The following is a 19,908-nucleotide window of genomic DNA, read 5'->3' as shown; positions in this document are numbered from 1 at the left end:
CCAATGTTCTGTAGCTCTGGGCACCAAGCCCCAGCGTGTCAGCACTCCAGGACTGGGGGCCGTGGCTCCCCCTTCTCCGGGGGCCCCGCGGGTCAGTCCCCGCAGATCACGCCACGTGTATTCAAGCCACTTTCCACGGTGTGTTTGGCTGTTCTTAAGCTTTGTTCTCCTTCCTAGCACTTCTGCTGAGGGCTCTCAGGCCCTCCCGGGTCACAGAGGAAGCCCTGGGCCAGGGAGGGGGTAGCCTGGCCAGGTCCCGGATGGAGGGGGCTGGAGCCGGCCTCAGCCCAGAGCTTAGTGCGTGGCTGCTTCTACTGGCTTTTGGGGTTTGTTTGGGCTTTTTGTTTTAGCAATACTGGGTTTTGAACTTGGCTTCTGCTTGCTAGGTTGGCAACACACACACACACACACGCACACGCACACGCACACACACACACCCCAGCAGCCTTGTTTTGCTTTAGTTGTTTTTCAGATCAGGTCTTTTCTTTTTTTTTGGTACGGAGCCAACCTCAAACCATCGTCAGACCACTGTTCTCCTACCTAGGCTTCCCGGCTTGTGGCTTGAGATAGCATCTTTGCTAACTTTTTTGTCTAGGCTGATCTCAAACCATGGTCCTCTCCCAATCTTTTCCTGAGTAACCAGGATTACAAACACGAGCCACCCTGCCTGGCTAGGGATTGTTTATTTTTGCCAGTCCTGAGGCTTGGACTCAGGGCCTGAGCACTGTCCCTGAGCTTCTTTTTGCTCAAGGCTAGCACTCTGCCACTTGAGCCACAGCGCCACTTCTGGCTGTCTTCTATCTATGTGGTGCTGGGGAATCGAACCCAGGGCTTCATGCCTGCTAGGCAAGCGCTCCACCACTAAGCCACCTTCCCAGCCCCTGGCTAGGGATTTTTGTTTGTGTTTTGAGGTAAGATATTGCTATGTAATAGCCCAGGCTGGCTTGAGCTCAAATTCTCCCAAGTACTGTGGACCAGCTTTTGAGCTGGAGTTTAAAAGGACCAAAGGCTGACCTCACTCTCAGCACTGCTGTGGCGAGAGGGACGAATCAGAAACAGTGTTAGAAAATGGTGACATGTGCCCTGGGTACAACGTGGTGAAGCTCTGAGTGCAGGCAGGCCAGCAGGGGCGGGGCCAGAAGGCTGTGGGGGAGGAGCCAGGCAGGCTGTGGGGGCGGGGCCAGGCAGGCTGTGGGGGTGGGGCCAGGCAGGCTGGGGTAGAGCCGGGTGGGCTGTGGGGGAGGAGCCAGGCCGGCAGGGGCGGGGCCAGGAAGGCTGTGGGGGAGGAGCCAGGCCAGCAGGGGCGGGGCCAGGCAGGCTGGGGCGGGGTCAGGCAGGCTGTGGGGGCGGGGCCAGGCAGCCTGGAGGGGAGGAGCCAAGCAGGCTGGGGTAGAGCCGGGTGGGCTGTGGGGGAGGAGCCAGGCTGGCAGGGGCGGGGCCAGGCAGGCTGTGGGGGAGGAGCCAGGCCAGCAGGGGCGGAGCCAGGCAGGCATGCAAAGGGCCGTGCATTTGGGGGAGAGGGCAGGACTGGAGAGGGACTTTTCCCCCCCTCTTTTTTAAACTATCATGTTACTGTTATTAAGGTGTTGTACAGAGGGGTTGCCATGTCTTTTTTGGACAGTGTCACCCCTTCCTTCACTCCCCACCCCCCCAATTCCAGGAGTTGCGTGGCTCATTTTCCACGTAGTGTCTTCTGGCCAGCGGGGAGGAGGGATTTGGAAGATGTTGAGGGAGGCTGAGGCCGCAGGCCGGGGCCACAGGAGTGTGGGAAGTCCGCGGGGACAGGGCCAAGGCATCAGACCACGCGGCCACCGTCATCCGGAGGCCGAACCACAGGTCCCCGTGGGGAACAGACACAGACAAGTGTTTTGCGAGCACTTTCTCAAAAGACAGATCGAAACTGGAGACGCATTTGTCTTCGCCAGTCACTCCTGGCGTCCCCTTGGCTTCCACGGGGCCGCCCGAGGGCTCTGGCTGCCGTCCTCGGGGTCAGACCCCCTCCCTGGCCCCGCTGTCCTGCTCTCCTAGATGGGTGAATGAATCAGTGAACGGATGGACCAAGGGTTGAACGAGTGAACCACGAGGGACTGAGTGAACGGGCCGTTGCTCAGCCACCCGGGAACGCCTGTGGCTGTAAGGGTGGAGTACGTCCATCTTTCATGGCAGAAAGTAGCTTGGAGTTCCCTGGCAGCCCCAGGGAAAAGGGAAAGTCTGAAATAGTCACTAAGGAGATGTGGTTCAGTGTGTGGTTCCCCCCTCCTCCTGGCGGTGGGAGCCTCCGTTCATCAGCACCGACCACACCCGTCCTGAATGTTTCTGGAAGTTTCTCTTCCTCCCCTTCCGGAAGGTGGTTTAGAAAGCCTGAACCTTACCTGAGAGCAAGTCCCTCTCCGTGCCCTGCCCCCGGGGCCAGCCTTGGGAGAGTAACAAGCTCAGATGCACGCGGCTCCTGGAGGAACTTCATTCACCCCCTGGGCCCCGCAGAGCCTTCAGTGAGAGCCCCCCTCCCTGGGGTCCCGCCTCTGCAGCTGTCAGGCTAACGCCGCTGGCTGCCCCCCCACCCCCCCGGTGGGTTTTCTTCCCTGACTTACAGCGCTGCCGCCTGGGCAAAGTCCTGGGCCTGTGGTGGGCAGGGTGACCACCCTGAGAGGGCAGTGCGCCCTCCGCCCTGCCAGCCTGCGGCGGCCTCACCCCGCTCGCGCGGCCTCGCCGTCTCCGGGCGGGAGGCCCACGTGCCTGAGAGGAAGCCATCGCTAGCTGCAGGCTCAGGCCCGAAGCTTCTCCAGGATCCTCGGGGAGGCTGGGGGCTTCCGGGGGGGCCTCTCCTCCCTCCCCACTCTCCAGCCTCTTCAGGGGCGAGGAGTCAGGCTGGGGTCCCCGTCACGCCCTGGCCCCGGGCCTGGAGGGCATCTGCCGCGCTTCGCCAGCGGAACCCATGTTTCCTGTGACTAGGATCTCGAGGCAGGGACCCCATGTTCAGTTTCAGCCTGCGTCCAGAGCTGACGCGCACTCCTACAGCCCCGAGCAGGCCCCGTGAGAGCCGGGCTCGGCCTTCCTGGGAGGAGCAGTGGGTGCTCCCAGCTGGGAGCCCGGGGGAGTGTCCGGGCCTGACGGCTGGAGCGGGGCTCGCGGGGTGAGAGTCTCCCCTCACCCGCCGTTCTCTTCCCGTCGCAGTGGGCGCCGAGGTCCCCGTGGAAGCCTGCTGCGCAGATGGCCAGCGGACGGCCGCCCAGCACAGGGCCTGCGCGCTGACCTTCTCCTCAGAGTCCAAGGAGTGCAGGTAGGTGGGGGCCACGGACGCACCCTCAGGCGCAGCCCCCGAGACCGTCCCCGCGCTTGACTCCGTCCTGGGCCGCCCTGGGCTCGGTCTCCTCCCCGGGGCCTCGTCCCACGGTCCTTCTGTCTCCTTCACTGAGTTTGCGGCCCAGTCTGCCCCGGTTGGGGGGCGGGGTGCCGGTGGTAAGGCCTGCCATCGTCAGGAGGCTGAGATCTGAGGATCATGGTTTGAAGCCAGCTCGGGGCAGGAAAGCCCACGAGACTCCCTCTCCCATTAACCAGCGAAAGACAGAAGTGGAGGCGTGGCTCAAGTGGTAGCGTGCTAGCATGGAGTGAAAAAAGCTCAGAGACAGCTCCCAGGCCCTGCTGGGTTCAAGCTCCAGGCCCAGCACACACACACACACACACACACACACACACACACACCCCTCCCCCCCATGAGGCACCCACCGCGCACTGCGTTGCTCGTATTTCGCCTTGTGCTGGGTCCCGTTTTAGAGGAGGAGCCTGGGCTTTCCTCATGTCCACGGCTGGCGCGCAGGGCTGTCAGGATTTGCATCCCTTCCCGCCAGCCAGGGAGCAAAGCGTCCAGCGTCCCACAATGCATGCTGTTACTGGGTGCTGGGTAGAGGGGACCAGCCCGCACGGAAGCTCAGCGGCTGTGCGGGTTGGCCGGAGAGTAATGAGGGGACCGGGAGGCGGGACAGGGTGAGGTCAGAGGGAAACCAAGGGCTGGGGTGCTGCGGGCCGCTCGTCCCGGCCACGTGTCCTTCTAGAGGTTGGGCTGGAGCCGGCCGGGGAGCCGCCGGGGGCTTTGTGCAGAGGTGCGTGTGGAGGGATGGGAGGGGGGGCGGGACTGGCTGTGGAGGAGCCGAGGGGCGCCGTGCGTGGCCTGAGCCGCGTGGAGCCCCGCATGAGGAGGGGCGGCAGTGGGAGGGAGGCTCAGGAGGGGTGGGTGCTGAGGATGCAGAGTCCAGGGACTGGGGGGGGGCAGCCGGGCCAGCCTGGCACCCTGGGCTCCTGCTCTGTGTGGCAGTGCCCCCCTCCCCTGGGACTGCCGACTAAAGAGAGCATCTGGGACAGGCGCGTGCGTGATTTCAGCCTCACAAATCCTCCTCAGAGGGTTCCTGAGGACTGGCTGCTCCGCGCGTGTGTGTGTGCGTGTGTGTGCGCACGTGTGTGTGTGTGTGATGAGGTGGAGGCTATCTCAACAATCGAGGCCCAGCCCCGGCCGTATCATCGAGTGCCCGTGGTCTCAGGACCGTTGTGACATCTGGGCGGTGTGCCTGTCGGTGTGGTATGGCCTACCCCAGATGCTGGCACGGAAGCTAGAGGGCTTGTTCCTGCCTGTAGGGCCCGGAGTGGAGGGTGGAGCAGGGATTGGAGCGCTCTCCTGTCACTCAGCGCCAGGCTCCTCCCCTCAGGGGCGGGGCCTCTGCCTGTTCCTCCCCCCCACCCCCCAGGATGGCCTAGTGGGAGGAGAGCCTCCCGCTGGATAGTTGCTTGCTCCCCTAGAGCCTCCATGCCTGACCAGCACACAGTAGGGCAGCAGCAAGTGCTTTGTAAATGTCTGTTTCTTTATTTTAAGTAGTTGCATATAACAGTTACAGTTCCACAAGTTTGGTTATGAGTACAGTGCATCTTGGCCAGGGTCCCCCCTCCCCTTGCTCTTCACAGTCTTTCCCCGTTCCCTCCCTGCCCTCAAGGTTCGTAGCTCAACTTTTACATAATGTACATCAAATAGAACATACATTGGCTGTGCATTCATTGAGTATGAGCTCGCGGGTGGCTCAAGCGGTCCAGAGCCAGCCTGGAACAGTAACATCACGCACGTGAAGCCCTGAGTTGAAGCCCGGGTACCAGCCCAGAAAATGAAATAAATAAAAATGAGACAACTTGGGGTGCAATCCGCATGGCATTAATTACATCCACGTTGTTGTGTAGCCCTCACCTCTCCTCCACTGTCAGAGCCCTTTCCCTCTTTCGGAACTAAAGCCCCACTCCTCCTCCCCCTTCCCCCCCCCCCCAGTCCCCACCAGTCTGACTCCTTGAGGGACCCCCATTCGTGGGACCCCACGGGACTCGTCCTGCAGTGACTGGCTTGTTCCGGTGAGCACAGACAGTGCTTTAGCTAGGTGCACCTGTGCTGCGGGAGCCCCGAGCCCAGGACCCCCCCCAACCCCCCCGCTCGCCCCGGTCTGCCCCCAGGATAGCTCAGGAACAGTGCTGCTACAGCCAGCTGGAGGAGCTGCACTGTGCCACGGGCATCAACCTGGCCGGCGAGCAGGACGGCTGTCCGCAGCCGCAGGAGAACACCACCACCCCCCTGGAGGCCATCTTCATCAAGGTGAGCGGGAGGCCCGGGGGGGGGGGGCATGCAAGCAAGCGTCCTGCCCGCCCCCGCCCCCCCCCCCCGGGGAAGCAAGGAGGACCTGAGCCCCGTCTGCCCCAGAAGGCAGAGGGCAGGGCCCCGGGGGATCCCTGGGCCCCTTAGAAACTTCTCAGGCCAGGTTGGCACCCCATCCGTCCCGTCTGGAGGCCCTGTAGCCCTCCGGCCCCCGGGAGCCGGCGCGGCCTCGCCAGGGCACCCCTAGAAGAGGAATGACGTCCCGGGAGGCCCACCTGCCCCCGGGCCTCGCAGCCCCCCGCGAGGCTCCGGAGAGGCCCTGCCCCACTGGGCAGAGGGCGGTCTCTGGAGTGAGGCCCCGCTGCAGGTTTGGTGGGGGGGGCGTGGGGGGTCCAGAGCCCCCGCCCACCTCAGCCAGGCATGGAGGCTCCACCGCCGGGACCTCCTTCCCGGGCTCTGTCCACACCATGTGCTCGGCAGCCAGCTGGGCCTGTGTCCCCAGACCCGAGGAAGGGAGTGTGGAACCGCACGGAACATTCTGGCGGGATTGGGAACGGAGCGGCCGGGCCGTAAGGGGGTGTGCTTTACCCCCAGGCGGATACACCTACCCCCTCCCTGCACTTGGGGGCTCCCCACCTCCCCAGATGCCAGGCAAAGCCAAGCTGCCCCTGGCTCCTGCCTCAGGCTTTCTGGAAAGTTCTGTGCCTTCCTTGGGATGACCACTGAGGATGTCCTAAGCTTCTTAGGGTATCTGGACTGAGGGTCTGACACATGACACTCGGGGGTGAGAGGACAGAACACAGGTGCCCCCCCCAACATCACCCCAAAACCTGAGGCCACAGGAAAGCCCTCCCCCTTCATCTGCCATGGTCCCCAGTCTCTGGGGTGCATGGATGTGAATGAGGCATCTGAGAGGCGTCCCCAAGGCCCTCACCAGCCCCCCCCCCCGACTCCCCACCGTCCTCAGAAGTGCTGCCACTGCTGCCTGCTGGGGAGAGCGGCCCAGGCGGGGGGCCGGAGCTGCGAGCCCAGCCTTCTGCTCGGCTACCAGTGCGGCCTGGTGTTCCGGGCCTGCTGCGTGAAGGGCCAGGAGAACGCCGACTCCACCCCCGGGGACCCAGGGGACCTCGGAGACAGCGGTGAGCGCCCCTCCTCCCGTGCGTGCGTGCGTGCGTGCGTGTGTGTGTTCACATAAACACCCTCTGTGGTCCACAGACAGACAGGCCCAGCGCCTCGGGCTGGGCTCAGGGGGTTTCTGTGTCATAATGGAAAACTCTGGGGCGCTACAGGAGCTCTGACCTCGGACCTCCCCCCCCCCCAAGCTTTGTCTCCCTAAGTGAGGCCATCTGCCTTGGGGTCACATGACCCCAGGGCTTTGGGGACCTGGGTCAGATGAACCCATCTTTCACGTCTTGATTTGAATTTTCTTTCTTTTCTTTTTTTTGTGCCCATATTGGGGCTCGAGCTCCAGGCCTCTTACCCTTGTTTGGCATTGTTGCTGAAGGTTGGTGCTCTACAATGTGAACCACACCTGCAGTTCTGGCTCTCTGGGGATTAATTGGACAGTCTCACAGACTTTTTTTTGCCAGTCCTGGGGCTTGAACTCAGGGCCTGAGCACTGTCCCTGCCTTCTTTTTTCTGAAGGCTAGCACTCTGCCACTTGAGCCACAGTGCCACTTCTGGCTTTTTCTATGTATGTGGTGCTGAGGAATCGAACCCAGGGCTCCCTATATACGAGGCCAGCACTCTACCACTAGGCCACATTCCCAACCCCTCACAGACTTTTGAACCACAGTTTCAGATCTTGGCCTCTCCCGACTCTCGGGGATGACAGATCTGAACGCCAGCTCGCAGCGATGTTGATTTTTAGCGCCCAGGGCTACTGTGATTTCAGATGGGAGTCGGAGTGGGAATTGGGGGGGGGGGGCCCATTCCCACTTCCTCCGGAGCTCGTGGGACGTTTTCCATTTTCTTGTGGTGTGTGTGTGGGTGGGGGAGGGTGGAGACTGAACCCCGGCCCTGCGCAGGGGAGGCCCGCGCTCTGCTGCTGAGCCCCACCCCAGCCCCTCCTTGGCTCTGGAAATCAGTGAGGACATTGACGCAGTCCACGAACCCAAGCCATTCAGCCCCGTCCTGGAGTATTTTCGGTGACTTATGTCTCTTGGCATAAGCACCTCCAGGCTTTTCTCCAGACGTTCGCCGTTTCCTCTGCCTTTGATCCGCTTGGATTCCCGCCTTAGGCTGCGACAGTGCTGCAGCCGCCTCTGTGCGGCCTGCGGCCTGGGCTGGTCGAGGCCGCCCCTTCCCCCCGCCCCCGGCCGGCATCTGTGTCGGGCTTCCTGGGTGCCACCTGGCCTCACCGATCGTGCGTGGGCCGGTGGTGGTTGGGGAAATGAGCGTGGAAGTGGGGCGGGAGCCCCGGGGGAGGAAGTGAGGCGTTCGTACACCCGTCGTGGGCCCTGCCGTGGGCACCGCTGTGGTCGGGGCAGGCGGGCCTGGGTTTGCTTCGCGGGCATTCTCTGGCTCGCTGCGGTGATTTCGACCGCGGCACAGCAGTGGGCGTGGACTTGGTGATCCTGGCCAGGCCCCGTGTCTGCACCCTAACCGTCGCAATGGAGCCTTCAGAGATTCTGCTCACCCCTCCCCCAACCTTTTTTTTAAAAAAACAAGGTCAAATTGCACATAGAGTTGCGTGTCTGTGGCTCACGCTTGTAATCCCAGCTTCTCAGGAGGCTCAGATCAGAGGACTGAGGTTCAAAGCCCGCTTGGGCAAGAAAGTCTGTGTGACTTTAATCTCCATTAGCCATCCAAAAGCCAGAAGTGGAGCTGTAGCTCAAGTGGTAGAATGCCAGCTTTGAGAGCAAAAGCGAAGCCAGAGTGCTTGAGACCCTGAGTTCAAGCCCCAGGACACACACACACACACACAGACACACACACACGAATGTGAAGCTGCTTTTCAAATTTATGTTTAGGCATTCCTGCTGATCTCTTTCATATACGTAGATGTGTGCCTATATAGGTGTCATTTATGATATATATAGTAAGGTGACGTCGTTGTCCAAAGGGGTTTTAGTCCAAGTCAGCGTATAAGTACGAGGGTGCCTGGTGATCAGTGTCGTCCGGGATTCGTTGCAAGAGGACATGGTTTGGATCATCCTGACTTGCTCCCTGCTCCCCCTTAGCTAAGACTGCCGAGCCCGACGAGGAGCAAGAAGACCCCTACCTGAATGACCGCTGCCGAGGTAAGACTCTTTGGCGAGCCCTTTGGAGGTTCATGAAGTCCCAGGGCAAGTCAGAGCCTCACCTTGGCAGGGAGGGCCTCCCCTCCCCCTCCCCCAGGCCCGGGGGCTCCCACACCCCGCAGGAGGGTCTGAGCAGGTCTTTCCTTTGTCTCTCTGGAGTCCACGCATCCTGGCCCCCAGTAAGACCATTTCCTCTCCCGGAGAGACATTTGCAGTGCTATGTGTCCTACAGTGAAACTTTCTCTTTTATGGACACTTCCAGGCATCTAGAAGGGCAGATCTGCTTTGCAAGTTCGCCCTTCGGTTTGCCCTGTGGTTAGGGTCTTAATCAGGCAGCCAGTTTTGTCTCAAAATGACTTAATCAGTGGATGGCCAGAGCTGGCACCCAGACTGAGAGGAATCAGGATGCTAAAGCAGGAGGAGGGGGGGTGAGGCCGAGGAGCTGGGCGGGGGGGGCCCGGGGAGGCTGCAGAGGTTGCGGGGGGCCTTGTGGATTCCTGACAAGGGCCTGGCCCGTTATCTGCACTCGGAGTCTCTATCTAGTAGCCCTCCGTGAAGTGGGTCGCTGGGGTGGTAGGTGCCAGGGATTCCCGGGCAAACCAGGCTGAAGGAGGCTGTGGGCAGAGCCCCGAGTGGCTAATGCGAACCGCGCGCAGAGCCAGAGCCTGGGGGCTCCTGAGGGCAGGCGTGGCCCCAGCAGGCGGCTCCCCGTGTGTGCTTGGGTTCTAGGTGGTGGCCCCTGTAAGCAGCAGTGCCGGGACACGGGAGCTGAGGTGGTCTGCTCCTGCTTTGTGGGTTACCAGCTGCTGGCTGACGGTGTCTCCTGCGAAGGTAACCTGGTGGGCGGGGGGCCGTGCCCAGCACCGCCCTTGAGCTGCTGGTCCGGCAGGGATGGAGTCCAGCCCCGACTGCTGGCCAGCGCCCCCTGGAGTTTGCAGTGGGCAGAGCTCTTACGTAGGGGCCAGTTTGGGGGTCCAACAGGGCTCCCATCCCAGGTCTGCTGAGCGGCTTTGGGAAAGTCCCCTCAGTGTAGGACATGGGGAAAAGGAAAATGCTGCCCCCCACCGCCCCGGGGGACTCTTGAAGATCACATGGCAGCACTTATTCAAGAGGCAGTGGGGAGGGCTGGGGATATGGCCTAGTTGTAGAGTGCTTGCCTCGTATACATGAGGCCCTGGGTTCGATTCCTCAGCACCACATAGACAGAAAATGGCCAGAAGCGGCGCTGTGGCTCAAGTGGCAGAGTGCTAGCCTTGAGCAAAAAGAAGCCAGGGACAGTGCTCAGGCCCTGAGTTCAAGCCCCAGGACTGGCCAAAAAAAAAGAGGCAGTGGGTCGAAATCTCGGGCTTGATTTGGCGGTGGGGTTCCGATTCACCCTCTCCAGGGTACCGGTCTGAGCTGACGACTTGATGGATGTCATCAGCCAGCCCCACCCGGCTTCTGGAAGGTTCCTGTGATAAAGCTAAGGCGCTGTTGTTGTCGCCCACGTCTTTAGATATCAACGAGTGCATCACAGGCAGCCACAACTGCCGTCTGGGAGAGACGTGCATCAATACCGTGGGCTCCTTCCGCTGCCAGCGGGAGAGCAGCTGTGGGACCGGCTACGAGCTCACCGACGACAACAACTGCAAAGGTACAGTGCGGCATGGGCCTCCTCCCCGGGGTGGGAGGGCGGGCTGGGCGTAGCGAGAGGGCTGCCCCCCGGTGGCTGCCCGCGGCACTGCCTTGCCTGTAGGAGGCCGTGCGGCCCCCCAGGTCTGTTCCCAAGGCAGGAAGTTAGGCCTCTGACTAGCAGATTCACTTTCCCATGGTGCCGAGCTAAGGATGCCGGCATATTTGGCTTTAAAGACTCAGTGCCTGAACCTTTGAAAATAAGACGAGGGACAGGTGCTGCTGGCGGCTCGCATCTGTAATCCTAGCTACCGGGAAGGTAGATCTAGAGGATCGTGGTTTGAAGCCAGCCAGAGCAAAAACGCCCATGAGACTTCACCTCCAAAATAACGAGCAAAATGCTGGACTGGAGGCCTGACTCGCAGAGTACAGCGCCAGCTGAGTGAACTAAGTTAAGCATAAGACCCCGAGTTCAAACGCAGCATCTGAAAAGAAAAATAAAAAAAACAACAAAAAGACCAAGGATAAATTTTAGGTGCTCACATGTGTTTTCTACAAAAACCCAGCCAAGAAAAAGAGAAAGCTTCCACACAATGATTTTTGCACCACAGCTGCCATGCATCTGATTCCAGGCGTCCTTGAAGTTCAAAGCCAGGCCCCTTCCGCTTCATAAAAGCAAGCATGTCTGGCGTCCAGCCTGTCCTTGTCCAGCCGTAAGTGTTATCTGGCAGATAAGGCTCTGGTGCGGAGCTTTTAGATCACGGTTTTCTGCACAGATCCGTGAGCCTTTCAAAAGGACAGAACCACTGCTATAAAAATATTAATTGTTGCGTTATGCCAGGGCCCAAAAGCCGAGCACACGCTCCTGGCAGGGAAGGCTGGGGTCCTTACCGCCCCGCCCTGCTCCCTGGCTGGGCCTTTGTACGGCAGAGCCCCAGGGCCAGGCCAGCTGAGTACACACTGGAGCCTTTGATGGCTGTGAACTTCAAGGCTGGGCGGCCCATCGCCTCCTGTCCTGAGAGAGACCACTATTTCTTAGCCATTGGACCGTCAGGAAGACTTCAGGATGGAAACTATTAAAGAGACCACTTTGGTTTTGTTTGATTTGTTTTTTATTTTTCCTTAATGTGTGTGCACATGCGCTGGTTATGAGGCGTGAACTCAGAACCTGGGCGCTGTCACTCAGCTTTTTCCATTCAAGGCTGGTGCATTCAACCACTTGAGCCACAACTCCACTCTTAGCTTTCTACTGGTTAATTGGAGATGAGGATGTTACGGGCTTTTCTTCTTGGGCTGGCTTCCAACTTCCATCTTCAGACTTCACCCTCCCCCGTAGCTAGGATTTAACTGACACCCAGCTGTGTAGAGATTGTTTATTGTCACTAAGGTAATTTACCTTGTGGTCTATAAAGAAGCCAGAAAAATACCTGGGTTATTTATTGTATCGCAGAATGATTGCTTCATGAAAGTCTGGGTGTGGGTGGGTTCAGGGAGAGTGTTTTTAAGTCTTTAGCGAGCTGGCACAGTTTGGTTCACTGAAGCCCTCTTTGAATGTGACTTTGCTGTTGGAATATTTAGGATTGTAGGTTAAGTAGTGAGTCTAAGTAATAATAATATTTTTTTTAAAAACTGTCTTGTGATGTTAAAGTGTTGTAACGTGCTCGTGCCAGGACCCTTGCTAACAATCTCCTTTTTTTATGATGCACCAGATATTGACGAATGTGAGAGTGGTATTCATAACTGCCCCCCCGATTTTATCTGTCAGAATACTCTGGGATCCTTCCGTTGCAGACCCAAGCTGCAGTGCAAGAGCGGCTTTATTCAGGACGCTCTAGGCAGCTGCATTGGTAAGACGGGGGTCAGCCAGCGCGGGCCGGGGTGGGGGGGAGGGGTCCATGGGTGTTGATCCTGGTGGCTGGCCTGTGGAATCTGGGGGGCCGTGGAGCGTTCACGCCAGGGCTGCGAACTCTGCAAAGGGAAAGACAGCAACTGCGTTAGGTGTTCTGTGTTACAACTTAGAAGCCACAGCCTCTGTGTAAACAAATGGCTGAGGCCGTGTTTCAATAAAACGTTATAAACACCAGTGGCAGGCTGGGTTTGGTCCAAGAGCCATAGTTTGTTGCTCTCTGGTCTAGATGGTAAAGCTTGTGTTTTTGGAGTCAGAGATAACCTGGTTTTTGAGCCGGGTGACCTAAGGGAATGTAGTTCCTCCACGCTTCTGTTTCCTTCCTGTCATCACTGTGCCGGCTGCCTGGGTGCTGGGGGCCGGGGTCTCACCGGGGCTTGTGAAGTGGCAGGTACATGGGAGGCACTTGGCAAACATTGCCTCCTGGTCACAACCACGTAGTCTGTTCAAAATTGCTTCATAAAAGTACTTGGAATTGGGGCTGGGAATATGGCCTAGTGGCAAGAGTGTTCGCCTCATATACATGAGGCCCTGGGTTCGATTCCCCAGCACCACATATATAGAAAATGGCTAGAAGTGGTGCTGTGGCTCAAGTGGCAGAGTGCTAGTCTTGAGCAAAAAGAAGCCAGGGACAGTGCTCAGGCCCTGAGTCCAAGTACTTGGAATTCAGCCGGGCACAGGTGGCTCACCCCTGTAATCCCAGCTACTCTGGAGGCTGAGATCTGAGGCCTCCAGGTCAGAGTCAGCCCCAGAAGGAAGCTCCATGAGACCCTTATCGCTAATGAAGCACCAAGGAGCCGGAAGTGGCGCTGTGCCTCAAGTGGTAGAGCGCTGGCACTGAGCACAACAGTGGGGTTAAAACGCAAGGCCCCAGTACCGACACAAAAATAAAACCAAAGCTGGAATCCACTGAGACAGAAAGCAAGATGGCGGCGGCGCCTGGGGGGAAACAGATTTCCCCTGTGGATGGCTAAGAGTGCACAACAATAAGAACATGCTCAATGCTACAGTGTTGGTGCATATACAGTTCACCATAACTTACAAAACTATTGTGTCATGTCAGAGGAGAGAGAGCCAGGGGAACTCCTTCCTAACAACCTGCCGTCTGGGCGGGGCAGCTCCGGCCCGAGGAGCCTCTGCTTCTCCACCTCCGTCTCTGCTTGCTGTCCGCCTTGGAATCTAGATCTGGGCGGCAGGCAGAAGCTTCTAGGTCCCATCTCTGAGGTCAGAGCCGAGCTCCTCTCAGAAACCTCACATCGAAACGCAGACTCACAGCTAAATGAGCCCCATCTTCCACCCGGAGACAGAGTGCGCGTGTCTCAGCCCCCCCCACCCCGGCTTTGTCTCCTGTGGGCGGCACTGGGCAGCGGGGGCCGGGGGGCAGGCCCTGTGGACCGTCCCTCCCTGTCCTCCCTAGACCGAGGCAGCGGGGTGGCGGGGGAGAGCCTCGCGGAGCCAGGAGGTGGGGCCCTGCTGCGTCTCGTTCTGTTGTGGACGCAGGACAGGCTGGGTCTCTTGTTTCTTGGTAGCAGAGTTGGTTAGCCATCATCTCAGCGCTTCTCCTTCGTCTTTACGGTAGCACCTGTGTCCCAGGGGAGAGGGTGGGGAAGGAGAAGGAAGCCCCGGGCCTCGAGGGAGGCTCTTCGCCAGCCTGGATTGCCCCCCGGAGCCTCTGCCCAGCCCCCCTGCTCTGTGCCCCTAGGCCAGCCTGAGCTGGGATGGGGGTGCTGACCCCCCAGGGAGTCAGGACCCGCCCCAAGGAGCCCAGGGGACCTCGCATCCACCTGCACCCTGGGCAGGAGCCCTGCCCACCAGAATACCCCCGAGATGGGCAGGGGCCCCCGTCCCCTGAGGGAATGGAGAATTTTCCAGCACTTTGGCACTGGTCACATGAGGAAGTAAAGGGACAGAGAAGAGCAGGGCAGGGCTTCCCACTGGCGCTGTCCTGAGGTATTCGTGGTCCTGGGGTGTTCACAGTTTGTCCTGGGGTATTCATGATCCTGGAGTGTCCATGGTCGTGGGTGTTCACTGTTTTGGGATGTTCATGGTAGGGTTCATTGTGGGGTGTTCCTGGTTGTGGGGTGTTCATAGTAGGCTGTTTATGGTTGTGGGGTGTTCGTAGTGGGGTATTTATGGTTGTGGGGTGGTCTTGGTTACAGGATGTTCATAGTAGGCTGTTTATGGTTGTGGGGTGTTCATAGTCATGGGTATTCACAATTGTGGGGTGTTCATGGTTATGGGGTGTTCCTGGTTGTGGGGTGTTCATGGTCAGGGGGTATTCACAGTTGTGGGGTATTCACAATTATAGAGTTCCTGGTTGTGGGGTGTTCTTAGAGGGGTTTATGGATGTGGGGTGTCCTTCATGGGGTGTTTATGGTTGTGGGATGTTCATAGTGGGGTGTTTATGGTTGTGAAGTGTTCATGGTCATAGGCTATTCACAGCTGTGGGATCTCCACAGTTTTGGGGTGTTCCTAGTGGGGTGTTCAAGGTTGTGGGGTGTTCATAGTTGTGGGGTATTCACAGCTGTGGAATCTCCACAGTTTTGGGGTGTTCGTGGTTGTGGGGTGTTCATGGTTGTGCGGTGTTCACAGTCCTGATGTGCTGTAAGGGGTCCATGTAGCGTCAGCGCCTGGTCAGACCAAGTGGACAGGAACCTGGACAGCTGGGCGTCCGGTCCCCGTGATTTGTCCTTTGCCCATCCACTTTCCGGCCCACCCGCTCGCTCGTTCACCTGCTCACTCGTCATTCATTTCTCTGCTCGTTCGTTGATCTTCTTATTCACCCACGCTTCGTGCACTCCTTCAGAATTCGCGCCTTCATCCGTCCACTCACCCATCCACCCATCTCCTCGTCCACTTACCCGTCCATTCATCCGTTCACTCACTGCCTGATGTCTGTAGAGTCCTCAGGCCGGCAGACTCCTAAGCCTCATCGGAGGCACCTGCAAGGCTCGGGAGAAGCGGTGATCGCCGCGTGTATTCCCAACTGAGGAAGGGACCCCCAGCTCCATCTACGAGAGGCTGGGTAGGGGGTGCCGACTTTCCTAGCCATCTGCCCTCCGTGGTAACCGCTCAGCTCTCGCGGTGCGCTGTAGGTGAACGGGCCCGGCTGTATGTCGGTAAAGCTTTATTTAGAAGAACAGGCGGCGGGCCGGGCTTGGCCCCAGGACTGAGGCTTGTGATCCTGGCGTGAGCGACTTCACTCACAGTGACCGGGAGGCGAGAGTGCTCGGCTCACACCTGGCCTGGAAGCCAGGTGTGTTGTTAGGACTCCGGGCTGGGGACTCGGCAGTCACCAGAGGAGGCCGGAGGGTCGGCAGCAAGGGGGCAGGATGCGCCCTGTCCGCCTGAGCGGGCCGCGCGCGCGGCGGAGTGGACCCCGTGGGGGCCGGGGGGCCAGGCGGGCGGATTTGGGTTGGCTTTGATTCCGTTGGCAGTGTTGGAGGTGTCCGGGCGGGAAGAGGGAGGAAGGATGGATGTTGGAGGCCCTGTGACCGTTAGGGCGGGTTTGGAGGCTGCCGCATGGTCTGGGGCAAGGGGTCCCCGCGTCTCTGTGGTTGTGCAGGGGGAAGGGGATCTTGGGGGGGTGCGGCAGTGGCTCCGGGCTGCCCCCCTCGGCTAACCACCCCCTCTTCGTTTCCTCCCTCTGCAGATATAAATGAGTGTTTAAGTATCAGTGCCCCGTGCCCCGTGGGGCAGACGTGTATCAATACAGAGGGCTCGTACACGTGCCAGAAGAACGTGCCCAACTGTGGCCGCGGCTACCACCTCAACGAGGAGGGCACGCGCTGCGTTGGTTCGTATCTTTGCTTTCAGGGAGACAAGCCTGCAATGCACGCCTCTGTCTGCTTCCGCACCCCTGCCTTCTCCAGAGCTGCTTTCCCAAAGGAAGGCCCCTCCCTCGCCTGCCCCTCCGCCTCCCGGCCCGTCCCCGCACTCAGGCCTGGGTCACAGCCGGGCCACCGTCCCCGCAGCTGCCCACGCCCCGCCTCCAAGGTGCTCCTCACACCTGCCCGCTCTCAGCTCCCCGGCAGCCTACCGTCCAGCTCTCCTGAGCGGGCCCCAACTTCACAAGCCTCATAATCCAGAGGCGATGCTCCTGCCGCTCCCCCCAAAACCCCAGGGAGCCCCGCTTGCCCGCTCCCCCGCGCTCCTTACCTCGGCCCCTCCCGCCTCCCTGGGGTCAGCGTGTGGCGTGTCGCGGGAATGGAGCACCTTCGTGTTCCGTTCCTCGGGAGCACGTTCTCACGGGTCCTTCTTTCTCCCCGCAAGACGTGGACGAGTGCTCGCCCCCCGCCGAGCCCTGCGGGCCGGGGCACCGCTGCACCAACGTCCCCGGCAGCTTCCGCTGCGAGTGCAAGGCCGGCTTCTATTTCGACGGCGTCAGCAGGACATGCGTGGGTAGGTGGGGGGGAGGGGGCCCGGCAGGAAGTATGGGGGGGGTCATGGCCTTTGACCCCTGGGAAGATGTCAGCTCAGTCGTGAGCTCAGGACATCCAAGGACAGAGATCCCCCCCCCCCGAGTCGGGCGCCCCCTGCTGGCCGCCGCTGTGCTGCGCCCCGGTGGCCCCTGGACGGGCAGTGTCTGTGTCTCTGAGACTCGAGCCCAGGGCCACAAACAGCAACCGTTAGTGATTGTCTGAAAGTTGGCCTCAAGGCTGCCCTGCAAGGTGGGGGGGGGGGACCCCGGGCGGTAGGAAGCAGACGATGATGCGAGTGGGCTCAGAGCACACCCCGACAGTGCCAGCGTGTCCGGGGAGGTGGGCAGCTGCCCCCTCCGGGGACCCTCGCTGTGCAGCGCCCCGGCCTTGCCCCCCTCCCGCCACGTGAAGCTGGAGCCGGGGGTGGGAAGGCTTGGGGCGACGGCCCTGAGACGCCCTGTGTTGCAGACATCAACGAGTGCCAGCGCTACCCCGGGCGCCTGTGTGGCCACAAGTGCGAGAACACGCCCGGCTCCTACCACTGCAGCTGCTCCGCGGGCTTCCGGCTCTCCGTGGACGGCCGCTCCTGCGAGGGTGAGGGCGTCTGGGGGCGGGTGGGGGGGGGCCCAGGTCCTCAGCCGCACGGGGCAGCCCCTGGGAAGGTGGCGTCGGGGGGCGGGGGCTGCGCCCCCAGCTGAGGCAGGGCGGACTGGCGGCTGTGGGGGTCGTGGCTGGGTGGGGGTCGGGGCCACGGAGATGACACCTTGTGGGAGGCGGGGGGACGTTCCCTCCCGCCCCGCCCTGCTCAGAAGTAGCGGGAGACAGCCGAGCGCCCGAGGCTCAGGCCTGCGGTCCCAGCTCCTCAGGAGGCCGAGGTCTGGGGATTGTGATCTGACGCCGGGTTAGGCAGGAAAAGTCCATGGGATTTTATCTCCAATTAACCACGGAAAAAGCCAGAAGAGGAGCTGGGGCTCAAGCGTAGAGCATTCGCGTTGAGCCAAAGAAGCACGAGCCCTCAGTTCAAGCCACAGGAACACACACACGCACGCACGCACGCACGCACGCACGCACGAAATAAATAGGCAGGGCCTCAAGGCCAAAGACTGAAAACCTTTTCTTTACAAGTCTTTATGGTAGCTGCTTTAAGCCTTCCACCCATGCACGATCTGTTGTTACGCTGCTGTAACGTATTTTTTGTGTATGGATGTGTCCCAATAAAACTTTATTAACAAAAGCAAGTGGCGGGCCAGATGTAACCAGTCACTGGCTAACACCTGCTCCGGGCAAAGGGAGTTGCTGCGAGGCGTCTGTGCTCAGAGCCTTGCCGTCGGGGGGAGCGTCTGTTGACTCGGCTGGGGGAAGCGAGGGGCCGGGCCCCGGGCTCCTTGGTGGAGGGGGTGTGCCGTGGCAGGGTGGGGTCTTCCATCCGGGTCAGAGCCCAGCCTCCTCTGCAGTGTGTTCTCCAGCTGGGGATGGGGGGGGCAGGAGTTCCGCTCCGTGTCCCCACGGCACGGGCGAGGGCCTCTGGGGGGGTGGGGGTGGATCTGCGGCCCGGCTCTGTCTGCGTGGTGACCGGGGACCCCCTCTCTCAGACGTGAACGAGTGCCACAGCAGCCCCTGCAGCCAGGAGTGCGCCAACGTCTACGGCTCCTACCAGTGCTACTGCCGGCGAGGCTACCAGCTCAGCGACGTGGACGGGGTCACCTGCGAAGGTGAGGGGGCCCACATGCTGGACGGGGGGGGGGGGCGGCCTGGCCCCGCGCTGCTGCTGCATTGCAGAATCCGCAGAGGGGTTTCCAGAGCCGCTGTTTGACACTCGGAGCTGGGCCGAGGCTTTCCTGGGGCAGATTTACTTCCTGACTTTGCCTGGGTCGAGGGCGAGGCTTGGGAGGGAACTAGCCAACCCCCACATTGCTCTTGTGTTTTCCTCATACTGAGGATTGAGCCCAAGCTCTCATACACATGTGGGCAAGTGCACGACCCCTTCAGTTCCCCCCCCCCTTTTTGGGGGGCTAGTACTGGTGCTTGAACTCAGGGCCTTGCACTCTTGCTTGGCTTTTTGCTCAAGGCTGGTGCTCTGCCACTTGAACCACAGCTCTGCTTGTAGCCTTTTACTAGTGTTTGGATGGAGGTAAGAGTCTCACAGATGTGTCTCTCTGGCTGGCTTTGAACTGTGACCCTCCGCTCTTCCAGAGTGGCTGGGACTACAGGAGTGAACCCACATGCCCAGCCAGGCCTTTGGTTTCCAGATTGGGTCACGCTGACTTCACCTGGGCTGACCTTAAAGTCTTGCCTCCGCCTCCCGTGTAGCTGGGATTAGGGTCCGTGGCACCACCCGCAGCTCCATGCGCGTTGAATACACACGCAGTGGTAGGGACTTTGAGACACAGGTCCTGGGCGTGGCAGAGGCACAGGGCTGAGGTGAAGAGGGTCTCAGAGGCCGCTGTGCCCCCCAGAGCCAGCCCTGCCTCTGCTCTGTTAAGCCTCTCCCTCCTGTGGCCTGGGCTGGCCCCTCCCAGGCGGTTGGACAAACAAGCCAGGTGGCAACGGAAGTGCACCGAGAGCTAACTGCAGTGCCGTCCCGAACCCCCAGGTCCAGAATGCCCCAACATCCGGAACTTACCGCACACTTGCACAGTGGAAAACCCGATACCTCATCTTTTTTTTTTTATTTTTTGAATACAGATCCCCAGGCTTAAATTCAGAGCCTGAGCGCTGGCCCTGAGCTTTATTTTACTCAAGGCTGGTACTTTACCACGTGAGCCACAGCTCCATTTCTGGCTTTGGCTGGTTAACTGGAGATCACCGTCTTAGGGACTTCCCTGCCTAGGCTGACTTTCCACTGCGATCTCAAGTCTCAACCTATGAGTAGCTCACATTATATGGTGCCTGGCCGTCTGAAGTCTTATGAGATGAGCAACGGCCAAAACACGGGGACCCTAAAACTACTATCTAGGGCCCCCTTCAGCATATAACAAAGGAGCTTTGTGGTGAGACCTGCTCCTCCCTGTAAGCTGTGTCATAATGGAAACGGAGATAGTCCAGAATTTAAAATAACCGCTGAAGAACTTCACGCGCCGAGCGTCTGGTTTGAGGGGTACCCGA

General features: G+C 60.0%; 1 protein-coding gene across 1 annotated transcript in view; it reads left to right on the top strand.

Moving 5' to 3' along the window:
* Fbln1 (fibulin 1) overlaps positions 1-19,908 on the top strand; it is a 61,067-nt gene that overhangs the window by 8,563 nt on the left and 32,596 nt on the right. Inside the window, exons 2-12 of the mRNA XM_048339817.1 lie at positions 3,175-3,280; positions 5,485-5,623; positions 6,591-6,762; positions 8,806-8,865; positions 9,595-9,696; positions 10,361-10,498; positions 12,186-12,323; positions 16,035-16,178; positions 16,655-16,783; positions 17,272-17,397; positions 18,396-18,515. Of these exons, the coding sequence (XP_048195774.1) occupies positions 3,175-3,280; positions 5,485-5,623; positions 6,591-6,762; positions 8,806-8,865; positions 9,595-9,696; positions 10,361-10,498; positions 12,186-12,323; positions 16,035-16,178; positions 16,655-16,783; positions 17,272-17,397; positions 18,396-18,515 (1,374 nt within the window). The remainder of the gene's footprint in view (positions 1-3,174; positions 3,281-5,484; positions 5,624-6,590; positions 6,763-8,805; positions 8,866-9,594; positions 9,697-10,360; positions 10,499-12,185; positions 12,324-16,034; positions 16,179-16,654; positions 16,784-17,271; positions 17,398-18,395; positions 18,516-19,908) is intronic.

This window comes from Perognathus longimembris, chromosome 1 (genome assembly GCF_023159225.1).
Source record: "Perognathus longimembris pacificus isolate PPM17 chromosome 1, ASM2315922v1, whole genome shotgun sequence".
NCBI classification, from domain to species: domain Eukaryota; kingdom Metazoa; phylum Chordata; class Mammalia; order Rodentia; family Heteromyidae; genus Perognathus; species Perognathus longimembris.
Note: the sequence above shows the minus strand (reverse complement) of the source record. Positions and strands in the feature narration are given on the sequence as shown.